At 32.4% G+C, this 16,027-nt stretch overlaps 1 protein-coding gene across 4 annotated transcripts in view; it reads left to right on the forward strand.

Moving 5' to 3' along the window:
* Nucleotides 1-11,153, forward strand: part of Pak (serine/threonine-protein kinase PAK 3-like protein) — a 463,040-nt gene extending 451,887 nt beyond the window's left edge. For all 4 annotated transcript variants that reach the window (XM_089590045.1, XM_089590047.1, XM_089590043.1 and 1 more), the window contains 2 exons: nt 10,400-10,618; nt 10,681-11,153. In XM_089590045.1, the coding sequence (XP_089446171.1) occupies nt 10,400-10,618; nt 10,681-10,788 (327 nt within the window). In that variant the 3' untranslated portion in view covers nt 10,789-11,153. The remainder of the gene's footprint in view (nt 1-10,399; nt 10,619-10,680) is intronic.
* The last annotated feature ends 4,874 nt before the right edge of the window (nt 11,154-16,027 follow it).

Raw genomic sequence — 16,027 nt, forward strand, 5'->3', positions numbered from 1 at the left:
TAAATCGTTCAGACTTTTTTGATCAAACTTTTCAACAGTTCGTTCTTCACCCTTAGGAATATACTCTTTATCACTATCTAGAGAATGTTCTTGAGGTGAACTTAGATCTTCTTCATTTGGTGTGTTTGTGTCAGAGACAATTTGATCTGTCAATTTTTTATTTATACTTATTCTGTTGTAAAACTGGGTACTGTTGTTTAGAAATGAATTCGGTTTCATTTTAAAGCTCCGTTCAGTTAATCACTGTTGTGCACTGTTATTGATCTTAAAGCATTGTTTATAAACGAATCGGACTTTTTAATCTTTTTCCAAAGCTATTTATATATATATATAGATTTCATCCAATAGAATTTCCATCCAAGAATTTTATACATATTTTTGAAAATGAAGATTCGAGAAATAGTTTTACAACAGGCATAGGGAATATAAATGTAGATGAAAACTCGACAGATCAAGCAACTGAGAATCTAATTGCCGCAGACGGAAGCTCATCAAATGAAGAAGATCTAAGTTCACCTCAAGAACATTCTCTAGATAGTGATAAAGAGTATATTCCTAAGGGTGAAGAACGAACTGTTGAAAAGTTTGATCAAAAAAGTCTGAACGATTTATTTAGAAAGAGTGGTTTATCTAAGGAACAATCAGAGTTTATGGCTTCAGAGTTTAAGAGACGAAATATGTTGACAAAGGGTACTAAAGTATGTGCATATCGTAATCGAGAAGAGCGCTTTAGAAATTATTTCAAGAATGATTCTAATATGGTTTATTGCACGGATGTGAAAGGTCTTATTGATGAATTGAAACCCAAAATATACAAACCTGAAAATTGGCGACTATTCATTGATTCATCAAAGCGCAGCCGTAAAGCAGTACTCCTCCATATCACAAATGAATATGCTCCTATACCATTAGCACATTCAACAGTACTTAAAGAAGAGTATTCCAATCTTGAACTACTTTTAACGAAAATAAAATATAGAGAACATAAATGGCAAATATGTGGCGATTTAAAGATTTTATCTATGATACTTGGACAACAATCTGGATTTATGAAGTACCCATGTTATTTATGCATGTTTGATAGCAGAGATAGAAAAAAACACTATAAAAAGAAAATTTGGCCATCAAGAGAATCGTTTGAACCTGGAAAACAGAATGTTATAAAAGATCCACTCGTTGATCCTTCGAAAATTTTGATACCGCCTCTGCATATCAAGCTTGGATTGATAAAGCAATTAGTTAAAGCTTTGGATAAGGACGGTCAATGCTTCCAATATATAAGCAAAGTATTTCCCCATAAATCTGATGCTAAATTAAATGAAGGTATTTTTGATGGTCCTGAAATCCGAACTTTATTTAGAGACGAAAACTTTGAACAAAGCATGACCGATGTTAAAAAGGCAGCATGGTTAAGTTTTAAAGAGGTATCGACGAAATTTTTGGGTAATGCCAAAGACACGAATTATAAAGCTATTGTGGAAAGAATGGTACGTAATTTTAAAAAATTGGGTTGTCTAATGAACTTAAAACTTCATTTTCTTGATTCACACGTTGATCAGTTTCCTGAAAATAACGGAGACTTTAGTGAAGAGCATGGTGAACGATTTCATCAAGATTTAAAGGAGTTTGAACGTAGATTTCAAGGAAACTGGGGTATCAACATGTTAGCAGATTACTGCTGGATGATAAAAAGAGAAACAGCTGCGAAAAAAGGACAAAAACGTGTCAGAAATCCACTACATCGGTCATTCGAAGAGAAACGTGTACGTAAGCGTAAGCCAATTTAAAAAAAACATCGGAAGAGAGAGAGAGAGAGAGAGAGAGAGACGAACATAGACAAAATGTTAAGTTTAACGTACACAATAGGCTACGTTAATATCTTGAATTTACAGTCAATGCTGTGAAAGACTCTAAAATAAGTATTTCAGACGTAAAATTTTTAAAAAATCGATAAATTTACCATATACAGTTCTAGCCACCGCCCTCTAGAAAAAGTTTTTACACAATCTAACTTCAAATTCATGATCAGCAATCTGAAAAACCCCCAGGGTAGTATTTCCAATGTTTATCGACTCTTCAAAAGACGCATGATTAAATTTTAATATTGTTTAAATCCATTTTTGGCAAAATTTCGACTTTTACCGATTTCCTCTTTTTTTTAGCCCCATACAGAGGACTAGAATCGCGTTAAAAAAAATTTGAAGGTATGGTTTTCCGTGTATTTTTTTCCGTAGAATTCGATTTTAAAGTCCAATCAACTGTTTCTCATGATTTGTTTTTTCTAGACTCGAAAAACCGCAAAAAAACCGTAAAAAATGAGGTTTTTTCAAAATAACTCTGATAAAACATTGGAAAACCCTATATTTTTATTACAGATTCAAATTCGAAAAATACACGGGAATATGTAGGTCCGGTCAAAAGTTCAGACATTTTTTTTCATTTTGTGGGCCTGTGTAATTAGACACTGTAAATGTATATAAACATTTATTGTAACTTGTAGTAATTTCTCTCTTTGTACTTTATTACAGCAGGTACCAGACCAGACTGACTAAAGGTACATATTGAAGTACGAAGACCAAAAAAGACGAGGGGGGCGTGGTCTAAAGACAAATACATGTTTGGAATAATATATTGAATAAATTTAATAACATTATGAATTTATTCCTCCAGGTAGGTAGCCTAAAGCAAAAACAATCAAGCTGTATAAAAATCCTAAGTCTTTTGTTCGTGTGATGACTGTGAGGACAAGTATCTTTTGAATTATCATGACCACTCCATAAACTTATTTTGTTAAGAACTGTTACTGAGGTTGAGTCGAGTCTTGTCAAGTCACTATGCTAGATGATTGCAATTTTTGTTTCCATATTGTGTTAGCTTGGTTATTGAAGTGACTTTGTCTAATAAGTAAATAATACTTTAAACTTTGTAAATAAGACTGAGTACTCATAAAATGTTATTTGTTTATAGTTTTAAGAGATTTTTTGTAGGGTTACGCTAATCTTATAAATTTATTTATGTCCATACGTATACACTTCTGTACATTAATCTCAGATGTATGTACAACATTAAAATATATTTGTACACATTATGCCTTTTTTATTTCTATTGTTTTTGGTAATAAGTATATCTTGTATGTTAAAAGTTTGTGCCCAAACGTTTCATCTTTCACTAAAAATCCAACCCATTAGCTCTGAGGTGACCAATTATAAGCTCACAGTCGTGAGACAATCAGCCAATAACATACCGTCTTGCTGGCATCAGCAAGCAAGAAGTAGAGTTTGACAGCTACAAACAGTTCACATACAATGCTCGTCCAAGTAAGACAAGCATACTGTTGTATTTGCTTGTACTTACTAAATGTTTGTTAGCGTAGTGCACAGTGTTTAATTTCTACTGATGTACACCAAACATTTTGTATTCATACATATTTTGTACGAGGGATGCAAGTTTCCGTAGGACAAAAAAAGCATTTTTTCATAGTACGGTTTTGAAATTCAATCGTGATTTTCTCTACGAAATGAAGGTTGAATGTTTATAGTTATTGCACTGTTAGAAACAAAAGGTCAAAATCTAGCGATTCATGATGAGCTCATGTATAACCCATAATATTTCATAGTTATTAGGAGAGGGCAGAAAATCAGTTCCTCACAGCCTCCTAAATACTCACTTCCTCAGAGTATTAGGGCAAATTTTCTACAAAATTAGGTGAAATTCGTTTAATCTCTCTGGAAAATAAACCCAAGTTATAAATTTTGATAAAGTGCTACAGCCCCCAAATGCCACCTACAGTCGGTTAACCTCATTTTGATAGCTCCTGTAGCTCCTTTAATTTATATGTCTTTTATTAGATAATAAGCTGTTAAATTCTAAATATTTGTGAATTAGTAAATAAAACTTGTTGGATAAATATCTTATTCGTATTTTTTCACGTTATCCGTGAGGCAAATACAAGATTTTTTTTCTCATGAAAAATAAGAACCGATAATTGATCATTAAATTCATCAGTTATTTCTGAAATCACATCTACTTTATTTACTATATATCCAACTTAGGCGTTTGGATTCAATTCGTATGTAAAAATTGAGGTACATTGTTTTATTAGAATCTGTAATTTACATCTAGTGTTGTAAGTTCACAAACTGGGACAACTACACAATCTACGTACCGATATTTGTGTAAGTCTAGTCTACAATAGACTCGGTGTATCATTTCATTCTCATCGATGGCAGCTATTGTCTGCCTTCCTCAGTACATTTTCGCTTTAAGACGTCAGCTCATAAAAGATTTCAACTACTTTTCATTTATTTGATTCAGTTAACAGGAAATTAAATTATACGCCTTACGATTTTTTGTATGATTTTTAATTAGTTCAAAATTTATTAATTCTTCCAGATTACAGTGAATAATTTATGAAGTCATTTTCATCATTAATTTCTTACATAATTTTGTTCTACCTTTTGTTTTCTCTGAACTACTGAATTTCTAATCGTTGTCAATACGTACGTAGGCAGTGCGGATTCTGTTACATGCTTTAATAAATCTAACATTTTGAAGAAGAAAACTGTTTGAGGTAAATAAGAGTTTGGTGGTATTCTCGTGTTGGGAGTCGGCCATATGAGTCCGTCTCTCTCTCTCTCTCTCTCTCTCTCTCTCTCTCTCACTTGAAATGAGCGACGATTTTAGCACGGCCAGTATACCGGTGTGTTCCCCGTCTTCTTACACACTTTTACGTGTAACAGGCATTCGGCTCGCTTATGAGCCACGGGCAACGCAGTATTTTGCCGTTTTGTCTTGAGCTGTATTATCGTACACATACTCGCCACCAAGGTGTAGACATTTACGTCGTTTTTTCTTCACCTTTGTTGAAGAAATAAACACACTACGCTATGTACTGCACAAGTATTTAAAGCTCAGCTTGGTCTTTTACTCAAAATTTAAAACGCCTTTCAAACTTTTAAAAAGTTAGGTCAAATAAAAATGATCCAAGGTCAAGTTGCATCGAGACTACGGCAAGTTAAAGATAATTTTGAGCGATTTAAAGAAAATGATAACACCATTTTTCAATCAAACGATGCGGACTCTGACCATGCATATTTCACAGATAAGATTTTGTAGAATGAAGAAGATAAATATTTTTAGTGGTAGGAGATTTTGAGGATCTTTGACTGCGGCTGATTTCTGAAAATTTTGTCCTCACTCTTCCTTGCCTAAATTCTTCTCCATAAAATTTTATAAGTTTTTTTTAAGCAGGCTTCTGCTTGAATTGTGATTAATCTCGTCGTTTGTATGAATCTATTACAACTAACACCTGGGAAGAAAGAAAACAGTTATTTAATGACAAGCGGAAATACATAAATTGCATTTGTATAAACTGTTTTGGTTGACAAAAGTTAAATCATCTTATTCGTTTTGCTAACTCTTAAAGTTCACTAAAGACGTTGTAGTACCTTAATTCTCCGAATGCGCTTTCTTTTGGTGGGTCATGTAAGGGAGTGGTAAAAACACTTGAAACGCATGTTAAGTGAACAAGGCCTCGCTTTCGTAGAATATTCACCCTTAGTGTGCCGCGTTAAACCATAATTTAATTGGCGGCCTTTGTGCCCTTTAATCGATGATCCTAACGCTCTAGATATGATTACTACTGTTTATTTTTAAACCTTTGTTCATCTTATTGAGTTCCTTAGCCCAATATTTCATCCAAGAAAAGGTAGTCTCATGTTCTAAGAATGGTGGTCAAGTGAGTACCTTAACTTGTTGCAAACTCGCACTAAATGGCTTACACCTCATCATCCCATGTGAGTGAGAGATCTAGCTTTGATTAAAAGTGAACTGACATATTCGGCTAGGTGGCCTTAGAGTCAAATCATAGAAGTATTTCTGGATCCTATGTTTCTTGTTCGTGGGGTAAGAGTCAGAATCAGTAACTTGGAGCTGATGAGACCTATATATGAACGTATTTTACTTACAATCATTCCCGAACATGAAGCCAGTAAGAAATAAGTATTGTTAGCATATTTATGCAATTTACATTGAAAACTCTTATTGTTGTTTATATTAATGTACTAAGAAGTACTTCAATGGCTTAGTGGTTAGCATGCTAGCCTCCTAGCCAGAGATACTCGAGGAGTCATGGGTTCGAATCCTGTCGAAAATTTACGAGATACTTTTCTCGGACTTTTTCGATATGATGAGTACCCAAGATGACGAATTACAACTGATCCGGTTTTTTAAACTAATATTTGATTTTTCTGGTGATGTTTGGACCTCCAAAGGCTTTCTTTTCGAAGGAAAGCCAACACCTGGCTAACTCATCGGGTGGAGTCGTTGTTAGTTATGAAATGGTAGGTGCAGCGAATTAGATGGTTTATTGGAAAGTATCTGTTCATTGAACTTAAAAATAGCTAGGGTGTGCTTGAGACAATCGCTACGCTCTGTAAATAGTACCTAGCAGGATGGATGACCGAGTCGTCTAAGGGGAACTTTGCAAGGGGCCCGCCCGAAAGACTCGCACACCGTGCGGTTAGGGCGAAAAAAAGTTGAAAGCAAAAAAGGTCGCTTGTACGGCGAAAGCCGAAAGAATGTCCTAGAAATCAAAATACCAATACTAATACCAATATTGATGTACTTCTGCCCTGATGTCAGTACATTAATCTCGATAATATGTATACCATCAGGACTGCATTGTTACTTCAATCACAATAACTAGAGCCACATATTCAACATGTATGTAAAACTTAAAGTATATTGTTTGATTAGAATCTTGCTCTATGTAATTTGCATCTGATATTGTAAACTCAGAAGCGTGTGATATAATACATCCCGCGTGCCGCTGTGCAACCAGTTTCAAGAAGATGAGGGCTGATGCTGCTAGTTTGTTCACATTGATTGCTTGTTTTACCTATTGCTCTTTCTAAACCACTCGATTTTCAGTCATTATCAACACGTACGTAGGCGGAGCAGATTTTATTTGTTACATACATTAAGAAATCTAACATTTGTTATTATTGTTGCGTGTAAGAAGTGTAGTAGTTCATACCCGTTCGATCTTTCCCAGCTTTTTATGTTCACTCCAGTATCCAGCTTTATTTAAATATACAGTCCATTTTATTGGATACTAAATCCAGTATCAAACAGGTGCGTTGAATAATTTTTTGTTTGTGAGTTCTAAATTTTTTTTTGCGTTAAAAGTATACTTTGAACAAAAAAAAGATTTTAAAAACAGTATGTTAACATATTTTACGCTACAAAATTTACCACGCATATAAGCAGTTGAAGTTGAATACGTACGAGATGTGTTAAAAAATTAACGAAAACTAAGAAATTTCGTGGGTTGGATAGTCCGATTTTCAAAAAAATTTTTTATTATAGTGGTATAAATATCCTTAAAGTATGGTATAATTTATAGCTATATTAATTTTTTACTTTGTCTGCAGTGGACACTGAGGTTGCATTTGTTTCTTGAGCTTGGCGATTTTCTTTCGTTTAAAAAAAATGGATCAAAGAATTTGTATTAAGTTTTGCGTGAAAAATGAAATAAAGTGTAATCAAGGGTGTGAAATGTTGAAAAAGGCCTATGGTGAGTCCGTTATGAGTAAAACGATGATTGAGAATGGTATAGGTATTTTCAAAACGTTCGTATGGGTCGATAAATCGTCCAATCAATAACCAATAAAAACGCGGAAAAAGTGAAAAAAATGATTATAAAAAATCGCCATATCACAATTAAAGAATTTGCTAATGATGTTAGAATGTTGATTGGCTCGTGTCATAAAAATTTTTTCGCAATAGTGTGCGGAAAATAGGTGTTTTCCGCACTGATATAAGTGTAGAAAATCGATTTTTCCACATAGTGTGTGGAAAAGGTGTGTTGAAAAGGTTTTTGTCGCACACCTTTTCCGCATACTGTGCGGAAAAACCTTTGCCACACACCTTTTCCGCACACTTTTGCGAAAAAACTTGTACGCAACTCGTGCAGGACGATTTCTCGCACTCGTGTGATAGACTCGCACTCGTGGCCGGTGACGGTAACTCGTGCCGTGCGATCACACTCATGTGTCAACTCCAGCCACTCGTGCGAGTCAATCACGACTCGTGCGGGAAATCGTCTTTTCCGCACTTGTTACGTAAATAACTATTAAAGTTCTTTGGGTATGAAATAAGTGGCAGCAAAATTTGTTCCAAAGTTGTTAAATTTCATCCAAAAACTGCGCATGGAAGTTAATCGGAAGTCATTTAATTATCAGCCTCTATATTCGCCTGGCTGTTTGTGATTTTTTTATTCTCCCTAACATAAAGAGAACCTTAAAAGGCCGTCGTTTTACATACATAGATGACATAAAAAACGCATCGCTAAAAGAACTGAAGGCTATCTCAAAGATTAAATTTGAAAATTGTTTCGCAGACTGAAAAAAGCACTGGCACTTGTATATAATATCTGATGGTGACTATTTATAAGAGATAACATTGATACAGACAAATAAACAGCTGTATTTAAAAAAAATGAAAATTCCCATTATTTTCTTAACACACCTTACATTTGATGAATATTAAAATTACTAACAATGAAAATTAATATCAAAATTGTTGAATATTATATTTTATACACTTTTTTAATTAATTACGTTATATCTGTAACGTCGCAGTTTTCGTTTGTAGCCTCATCCACAACAAAACAAACATCCTGAGACTTACAGCCTGCTTAAGTGCAGCACAAACAACACATGCTCTCTATTTATACTTCTATTGTTTATCCTATACTTATAAAAATAAAAGAAATACAAGAATTAGATAGCGTAATATAAGTCTCAACCCAAGCTTTGAAACTATAACATTAGATGCTCGTTATGTGATTTGCATATTTATGAGTATTATGTTCATTTTTTAAAGCTGAAATTTATTCATTTAAAGTATACTTATTGAAAACTTTAATAACTTATTTACAATATTTATTTATTTACTCTTATTTAATTATTATATCTTCAATTGTATCATCTACTTATCTATAATATCTAAAGTACTAATACACGGAAAGTCAGAATGTTAAATAATAATTATGAAACTTTAATGTCAAGTTCTAAAACTGTATTTCCATTCGATTTCTCTGTAGGTTTACTGTATACAATTTTTTGACTATAATTTTTTAATATTGCTGGTGTATGCACAAGACTCTTACAACAAGTATTGTGAGAATAAAATCTCATTATGATCCGTCTAATGGAATCTAATAAATGAAGTAACATGCGATTCATTAACAGCGTTCATTATTAAAAAAAATCCTTCGTGTTGTGTACTTTCAAATTAGCCGCTTGGACTTGGAGATTTTTTCTGCCAACATAGCAACAGGCTTACTTTATAGGGTCATTACTCTTCTGTAACAATTCTAAATGAAAAGATAATTTTAGTTTGTTTTCCAGCTTATTTTCTCACTGTAGATTATTAATATAAATTCTTTCTTTTGCTATGAAATTTTGACACAGCTTAAATAATGAAATTGCTCTATTCTCTGAAGCAGTAAAGCTGTGGCATGTCAGGTTACTAGAACTTCGACGATCCAGTAGAAAAAAACTAGTTGTAGATGTTAATAGTGTCCAGACGTTGGAAAACCTCTGAAATAAATTAATAAAACTGATCTGTCCCTCACATAGTAAAATTAAACTATAATGTTTGAACTGTCACGTATTGCAAACAAATCTTAAAATGCTTACCTGCTTCGATTTTCAAGCACTTAAGGTGTTAAAAAGTAAATAAATTAAATGATACTAAAATATAAATGAATAGTAAAGGCAAACTTCCTTACTGTGAAATACATACCAGATTTTAAGTGTATAAGTACTCACCGTGACTTAATTCGTGTGGCAGAAAATTTGAATTCTTCAAATATTCTATAATGAATAACTATAGCCACAAAATAAATAATTATAAAGTAACTTGTTGCTTGTTTGTGGTATGACTGTTGTAATGTTGCTACTTTATAAAAAAATTTGTAACTTGTGTTTTGTACGTATCACGTATATGCCGCAGATAAAAATGAGCTGTAATACTAACATCAAATTTGACTCAATTTATAAAATAATCAATTTTTCTATTTCCTAATGCGTTTTAATATAATAAAATTTGTTAATAGTTTTAGAAAACGTTCATAATCATGTGAACGTTATAAATACGTAATAAAGTTGCTTGCACTCTTAAAAATGATTTTTTAACCTTGTTGTCTATTTTGCCTTAATTTTTATACTATTCAGCAGTATAATTTTTTAATTTTAAGAAATCTGTTCTGTCTTAAAATTCGATTTGAAAATTTTCAGAGACGTTTGAAAAACACATTATACAAAAAAAAAAAAATTTACTGAATCTTAATTGCTGGCAATAATTACGATTTTTATTTTCTTATTAACTCTAGGTTGACATTTGGTCTTTAGGAATTATGGCTATAGAAATGATTGAAGGAGAACCACCGTACCTGAATGAGAACCCTTTAAGAGCCTTATATTTAATAGCAACAAATGGCAAGCCAGATATTAAAGAAAAAGACAAACTTTCCAATAATTTTCAAGATTTTTTGGATCAGTGTCTGGAAGTAGAGGTTGATAAACGATCTGCAGCTTCTGATTTGTTAAAGGTACATATTTCTATTATCGGCTTAAATAGTTTAGTTCAATCACTTAATTTTTTTCTTTTCAGCATCCATTTTTAAAACTTGCAAGGCCTTTAGCTTCATTAACACCCTTAATAATGGCAGCTAAAGAAGCAGCTAAGGAAGCAGCAAAAGAAGCTGCAAAAAGTCATTAATTTTTTAACTGACTGCAAAAGCTTCTTTTTGAGTTATACGTTGTAACAATAGACGTTATAGCTCGGATATACTTTATTACATAATATAAACAAGAATTATGGACTAACTTTAAATCACGGCTTTTGCAAGAAGGTGAGATTAAAAAAAAAATCGTATTAATTGAATAACGCATAACAGTACACTATATTTTGATAATTACATCAAATGTACAAACAGATCAATTTTGTATCGTTATTATTCGAGTTAGAATATTATATATAATGAGAAAAATATCTTTGGGATGTTAGAAAATGCAACTAATAAAGAAAATTACAACTTAAAATTTTTGTGATCTGTGAATATAGTAAATAAATATTTATCTGACTTGTACTACTGTATTAACAATTGTAATATAATAATAAAATTATGTATTTTAGTAAACGCAATTTTATTATAAGAAATACTCATAGCCCTAAATTTGTATAAAAAGTATGAAACAGTACGTAAAACTTTGATCATCACCATTCTTCCTACTAAAATACCTTCTTCGTTTTGTATACGTATGTATGAACGAAAGGCCTAATTACAAATTTACTTTATTAAACAAAAAATAATTGTAACGTTTGATTCATAAACTGTGATGGATGAAAGACTGATGCTCATACACACAGCAATTTAGGGCACACAACTTGACTTTCTCTACATTATATACCATCTTAGGCACTGTGCTGTAGCTCTGTGCCTAACATGCTGGCCTTCAGCATATTTCTATGGTTTATGTGTAGCTTTTTTTCTGAATATGAATATTGTCTATAGAATATGTATACTGCCATTACAAGCCAAAGAGTGGAATCTGAAATTATGTAGTAAAGAGGTTTTCAACCAGGCTATTCATGCTGAAAAGCTGACTCTCAGATCTTTCACAATTTACCCTCTTCTGTAAATATAAATTAAACATACTTTTAAAATTATAGCAAGTTTTTAAAGATTTACTGGAAAATATTCATGACAAAAAATGTAGGTATTCAGAAGACCTACAAAATGAACCTCGATGGCTAACAACAGTATTTAATTACAAAAAACGCCAAAAATTTATTAAATAATAATATTCTAAATTTGTGTATTAATAATAAGCCAATTGTCTGGAACGGTTATAAGTTTGCTACAATGGTACCTCTTATATGGTACATTAATATATTACTATTCCTCAATATGGACGTTCTATGCTAACCGTTTTTGCACGATTGCGATTGTTTTTAAAAAGGTATGTTTTTGAAAAATTTTGCTTAGGAAGATGTCTGACAGTATTAAAAAAGGGCTTGCTTTGGCTCTCTTCGTTCTTTAAGAGTTGTTACTTCAGGACTTTTCTTTAAAGTAGAAGAATTTTTACAACAGATTTCATGTAAATATAAATTTAAGAAACACATTATTCAAATTAAGTGTTATTAATAATTTAGACACTACCGTAACTGGACTACAGTTCATCCAAAAGCTAAAAAAATTTTTTACATTAAAAACAAAAAAATTTTCCTATGACCCCCTGACGCACAGATAATTTTTTTTTGTCTTGAGTCTCACTACTTTGTTTATTTACATAAATAGTTGAAATTTCGACATGCTGCTTTTGAATACCTGTCTTTTAAGAAAATAATAATTCTCATACTTATAAACTGTAATGGAGGGGAGTGAATCCGTGGCACAGCTGCAGCTGATCGCTCGTGGCTAACGTGGAATTTGATGTCACGCTCTTAAAACCACTCATGGTCAAAAAGTCATTAATATCTTGGCTTCTGTGGGTCTTATAACAGCTTTTTTTTAATTAGGTTATCTCATAAAAGTATTGCGTTCTGTTTAATTTATTTCTATTTCCAAGGTCATGTACGGCTACTAAGGATCTTCTTTCTAAAAATTAGTTCCTAATGTACTTTTTAAATCCGTTTTTTAAACTAATATTCAAAGCGACAAATTAAACTGCAGATATAACGAAATAACCGATAGTTATGAGAGGGGGCCGAGTGTGAAAGCTTGCTTTCTTTTTTTCTTTAACATTCAAACGCAGTTACCTGGAAAAAAAGTTTTGTTTAAGAAAAAAAGCAAACTGTATAAAAAAAAAAGTTCTGAGGTAACGAGTAGCTCTTTTATTCTCTGATGAGACCTCATGCTGTAACTTCGAAAATTTTTAATTAAAAACCAGAAAATAATCGTTGTACCTCTGTCTCTTTTTTGCTGATCGTGGAAACCATTCGGTTTTAAGTATCGATGAACACTGTTGATTACCCTACAAGTTCCTCGTAATAGCTGACTTTATCTTATCAGATAAAGCTTCAATGATCCGTAAAGACTTTAGAAATAGTTGATCATACGTAACAAAACGTAATCAATGATAATAGTAAGCCTTTTGGAAACAAACAAATATATTTAAGAAGTGATTTTATATCATAAAGAAAATACAAGAAGTAGAATAATACCACAATAAGTGAAATTACCACTTTTACAGCCGTTACTTAGTGTGCACGAATACGTGGACAATCTTCGTTCAGATGACTGCCAAATTTTAGAAGTTGTTATGAAAAACAGAAACCAAAAATGTAAAGTGCTTTATCACTCCAAGAAAATGGCTACCATGTGATATATGTTTTCGAATATTTGGTGAAAGGTAAGGTTATAAGTTTAACAGTTTAATTCTAACAACATACAATAAATAAATACATGTCTTGAATCATATTATTTTAAATTTTATTCAAAGAGAATTTTATGATGGTGTAGATGTAACAACATATACGAATATAAATAAATATGATACTAACACTTATATAAATTTTGCCACAAAAGTTTCAAGTAATATTCGTAATGTTCTCACACTTTTTTAAAAAAATTTTAAAAACTAAACAGTAGTGATATAAAGTAGAAAATCATGTAAAGTTGACAGATTATGTCATAAATTGAGTAAAAACTAACAACATTATTATGCCAGATTTATATTGATTCATAAAGTAAATAAAACAAAAGACTTTAATATATTTATTGGTGTATATGTATATGTATATAAAAGTAAAATTTATAGTATCAATAAAATAGTATATATACATATACTCGTATGGGTTCGTCCCCCTGCGCGCCAACCCCCTATACATGCATTATATTCCTTCACATAGGCTTTGAGGTAGGAGGTAAAAAGTCTAAAATAAAAAAATTTTGAAGTGAAAACTTTTTAAGGCGCGTTGGACGATTTTGGATGGGGAAAAATTCTTAAATGGTAGTGAGAGGGGCGAGAGCAGAGGGGGGAGCCCGCTCTGTATTGGTCAGTGGTAGAGAAGGAGAGAGTAGCTTGATGATGCCGCAGAGTGCGGCGGGGTATGGCCGTATGCATACCTATACTACCATACCCCGCCGCACTCCGCCGCGCTGACAAATGCTAAGTACTCTCTCCTCGTCTAATGGCAGCCACTGCGTAGTGCTCATAGTGCGCATTTGAATTTCTTTGTAACACTGACAAATATGATGACGAGACTACTGTTAATAATTTTTAATAAAATTATGCTTTATAATATCTTGCGTTATACTAAAATTATTTTAAGTTATAAAGGTATAATTTAGTATTCAATTGCAATTTTAGTTACCTTACTCGCTTCTTTAAACAAATTTATTAGTAGTGATTAACAATTATTCTACAAAGTACTCAGTAGCCTTCTCAGAAAAGTCAATTATTTATAATAAGAAAAATCGAATTAACGCTTTGTTTTACGTATGTATTTAGGGTTCGTGCTTGAAAATCAATTCGATTATTTTCAAATTGGATGTCGAGGACTTCAAATAAATTTATTAAAAAATAAAAATAAGCTTACATCGGACATGAATTGTCTAAGTTCTTTAATGAATTTTTTCTTACTCCTCAGTATCTGTTGCAGTATAATTTAAAACAAATATTTTCATAACAAATCGCATAATTTTCGGAATTCCCAGCTTAAGAAATACCTGTATTGTCGTGTAATAAACTTTATAATTCATTATTAAAAATATGTACGAGGTCTGTTCAAAAAGTTCCCGGAATTTTTGAATTGCGCGCGTCTGGAGAGTCCGGTGGTCAAAATTTTTTTTTTATTGTGTTGGTACACATGTCCCTAATGTATGGTGAAATTTTCAGCTGTATTCATTGTTTACATTCTGTCTTGTAGCGGCTAGTGTAGACGTGTTTTTTTGAGCTCGGCGATTTTTGTTAGTTTTTCAAATGTCAAGGTTTTGCTTACTGTTTTCTTCGATTATAATGGCATAGTGCATAAAGAATTCTTGCCAAAAGGTCAAACCGTCAATAAGAAGTATTACCTTGAAGTAATGCGACGTTTGCGTGAAGCAATTCGAAAAAAACGCCCCGATTTATGGAAAAACAATTCATGGGTTTTGCACCACGATAACGCACCTGCTCATTCATCGTTGCTTATTCGTGATTTTTTGGCTAAAAACAAGACTGTAATCATGCCCCAACCTCCTTATTCACCAGATATTGCTCCGTGTGATTTTTTCCTGTTCCCAAAGTTGAAAAGACCCATGAAAGGACAGCGTTTTTCATCGATTGAAGAGATAAAGGCAGAATCGCTGAGAGTGCTACATAGCATTACAAAAAGTGACTATCAAGGGTGTTTCGAAGACTGGAAAAAACGCTGGCATAAGTGTATTATATCTAGGGGGGATTACTTTGAAGGGGACCATATAAATGTAGACGAATAAATAAATATTTTTTTAGAAGAATGAGAATTCCGGGTACTTTTTGAACAGACCTCGTATAATGAAGAAATATACATGTTATCATTTGTATTATCACGACCCACATAATTATATAAATGCCATAATTTAAGATTACCCATTTCAAAAACAGTAAATAATGTGGATAGCTACTAATGCGTTTCAGAACTTAAGTAAAAAAATGATTCATAGTTTTAAGTTTTCACTTCTGTCGGCAGTCCCATGACTGCCCACTGGTTTTTTTTTTAAAGTAATAGATTGTGTATACTTAAAAATGTATGTACCAATTCGACTTCTGGGCCCACAGCTTTTTATTGCAATACAATAGTCAATGTGATTTCGGGTTCCGTAAGGTTACGTATTAAAATGACGAATTTTCACTAACGATTTTCTCAAAAATAAATGTGTTGACCTCTATTTCTTTTTCATGAAAAAATCTGGCGTACTTGATTTACATAATCTCTGAATTTCAGAGCTAGCCATCATTTAATTCAAAATCGCCTAAGCCTCCCTAAACAA

The sequence above is a fragment of the Copidosoma floridanum genome, unplaced genomic scaffold (genome assembly GCF_036245765.1).
Source record: "Copidosoma floridanum isolate Cflo_tuat_1 unplaced genomic scaffold, Cflo_Japanese_pri ptg000011l, whole genome shotgun sequence".
NCBI lineage: Eukaryota > Metazoa > Arthropoda > Insecta > Hymenoptera > Encyrtidae > Copidosoma > Copidosoma floridanum.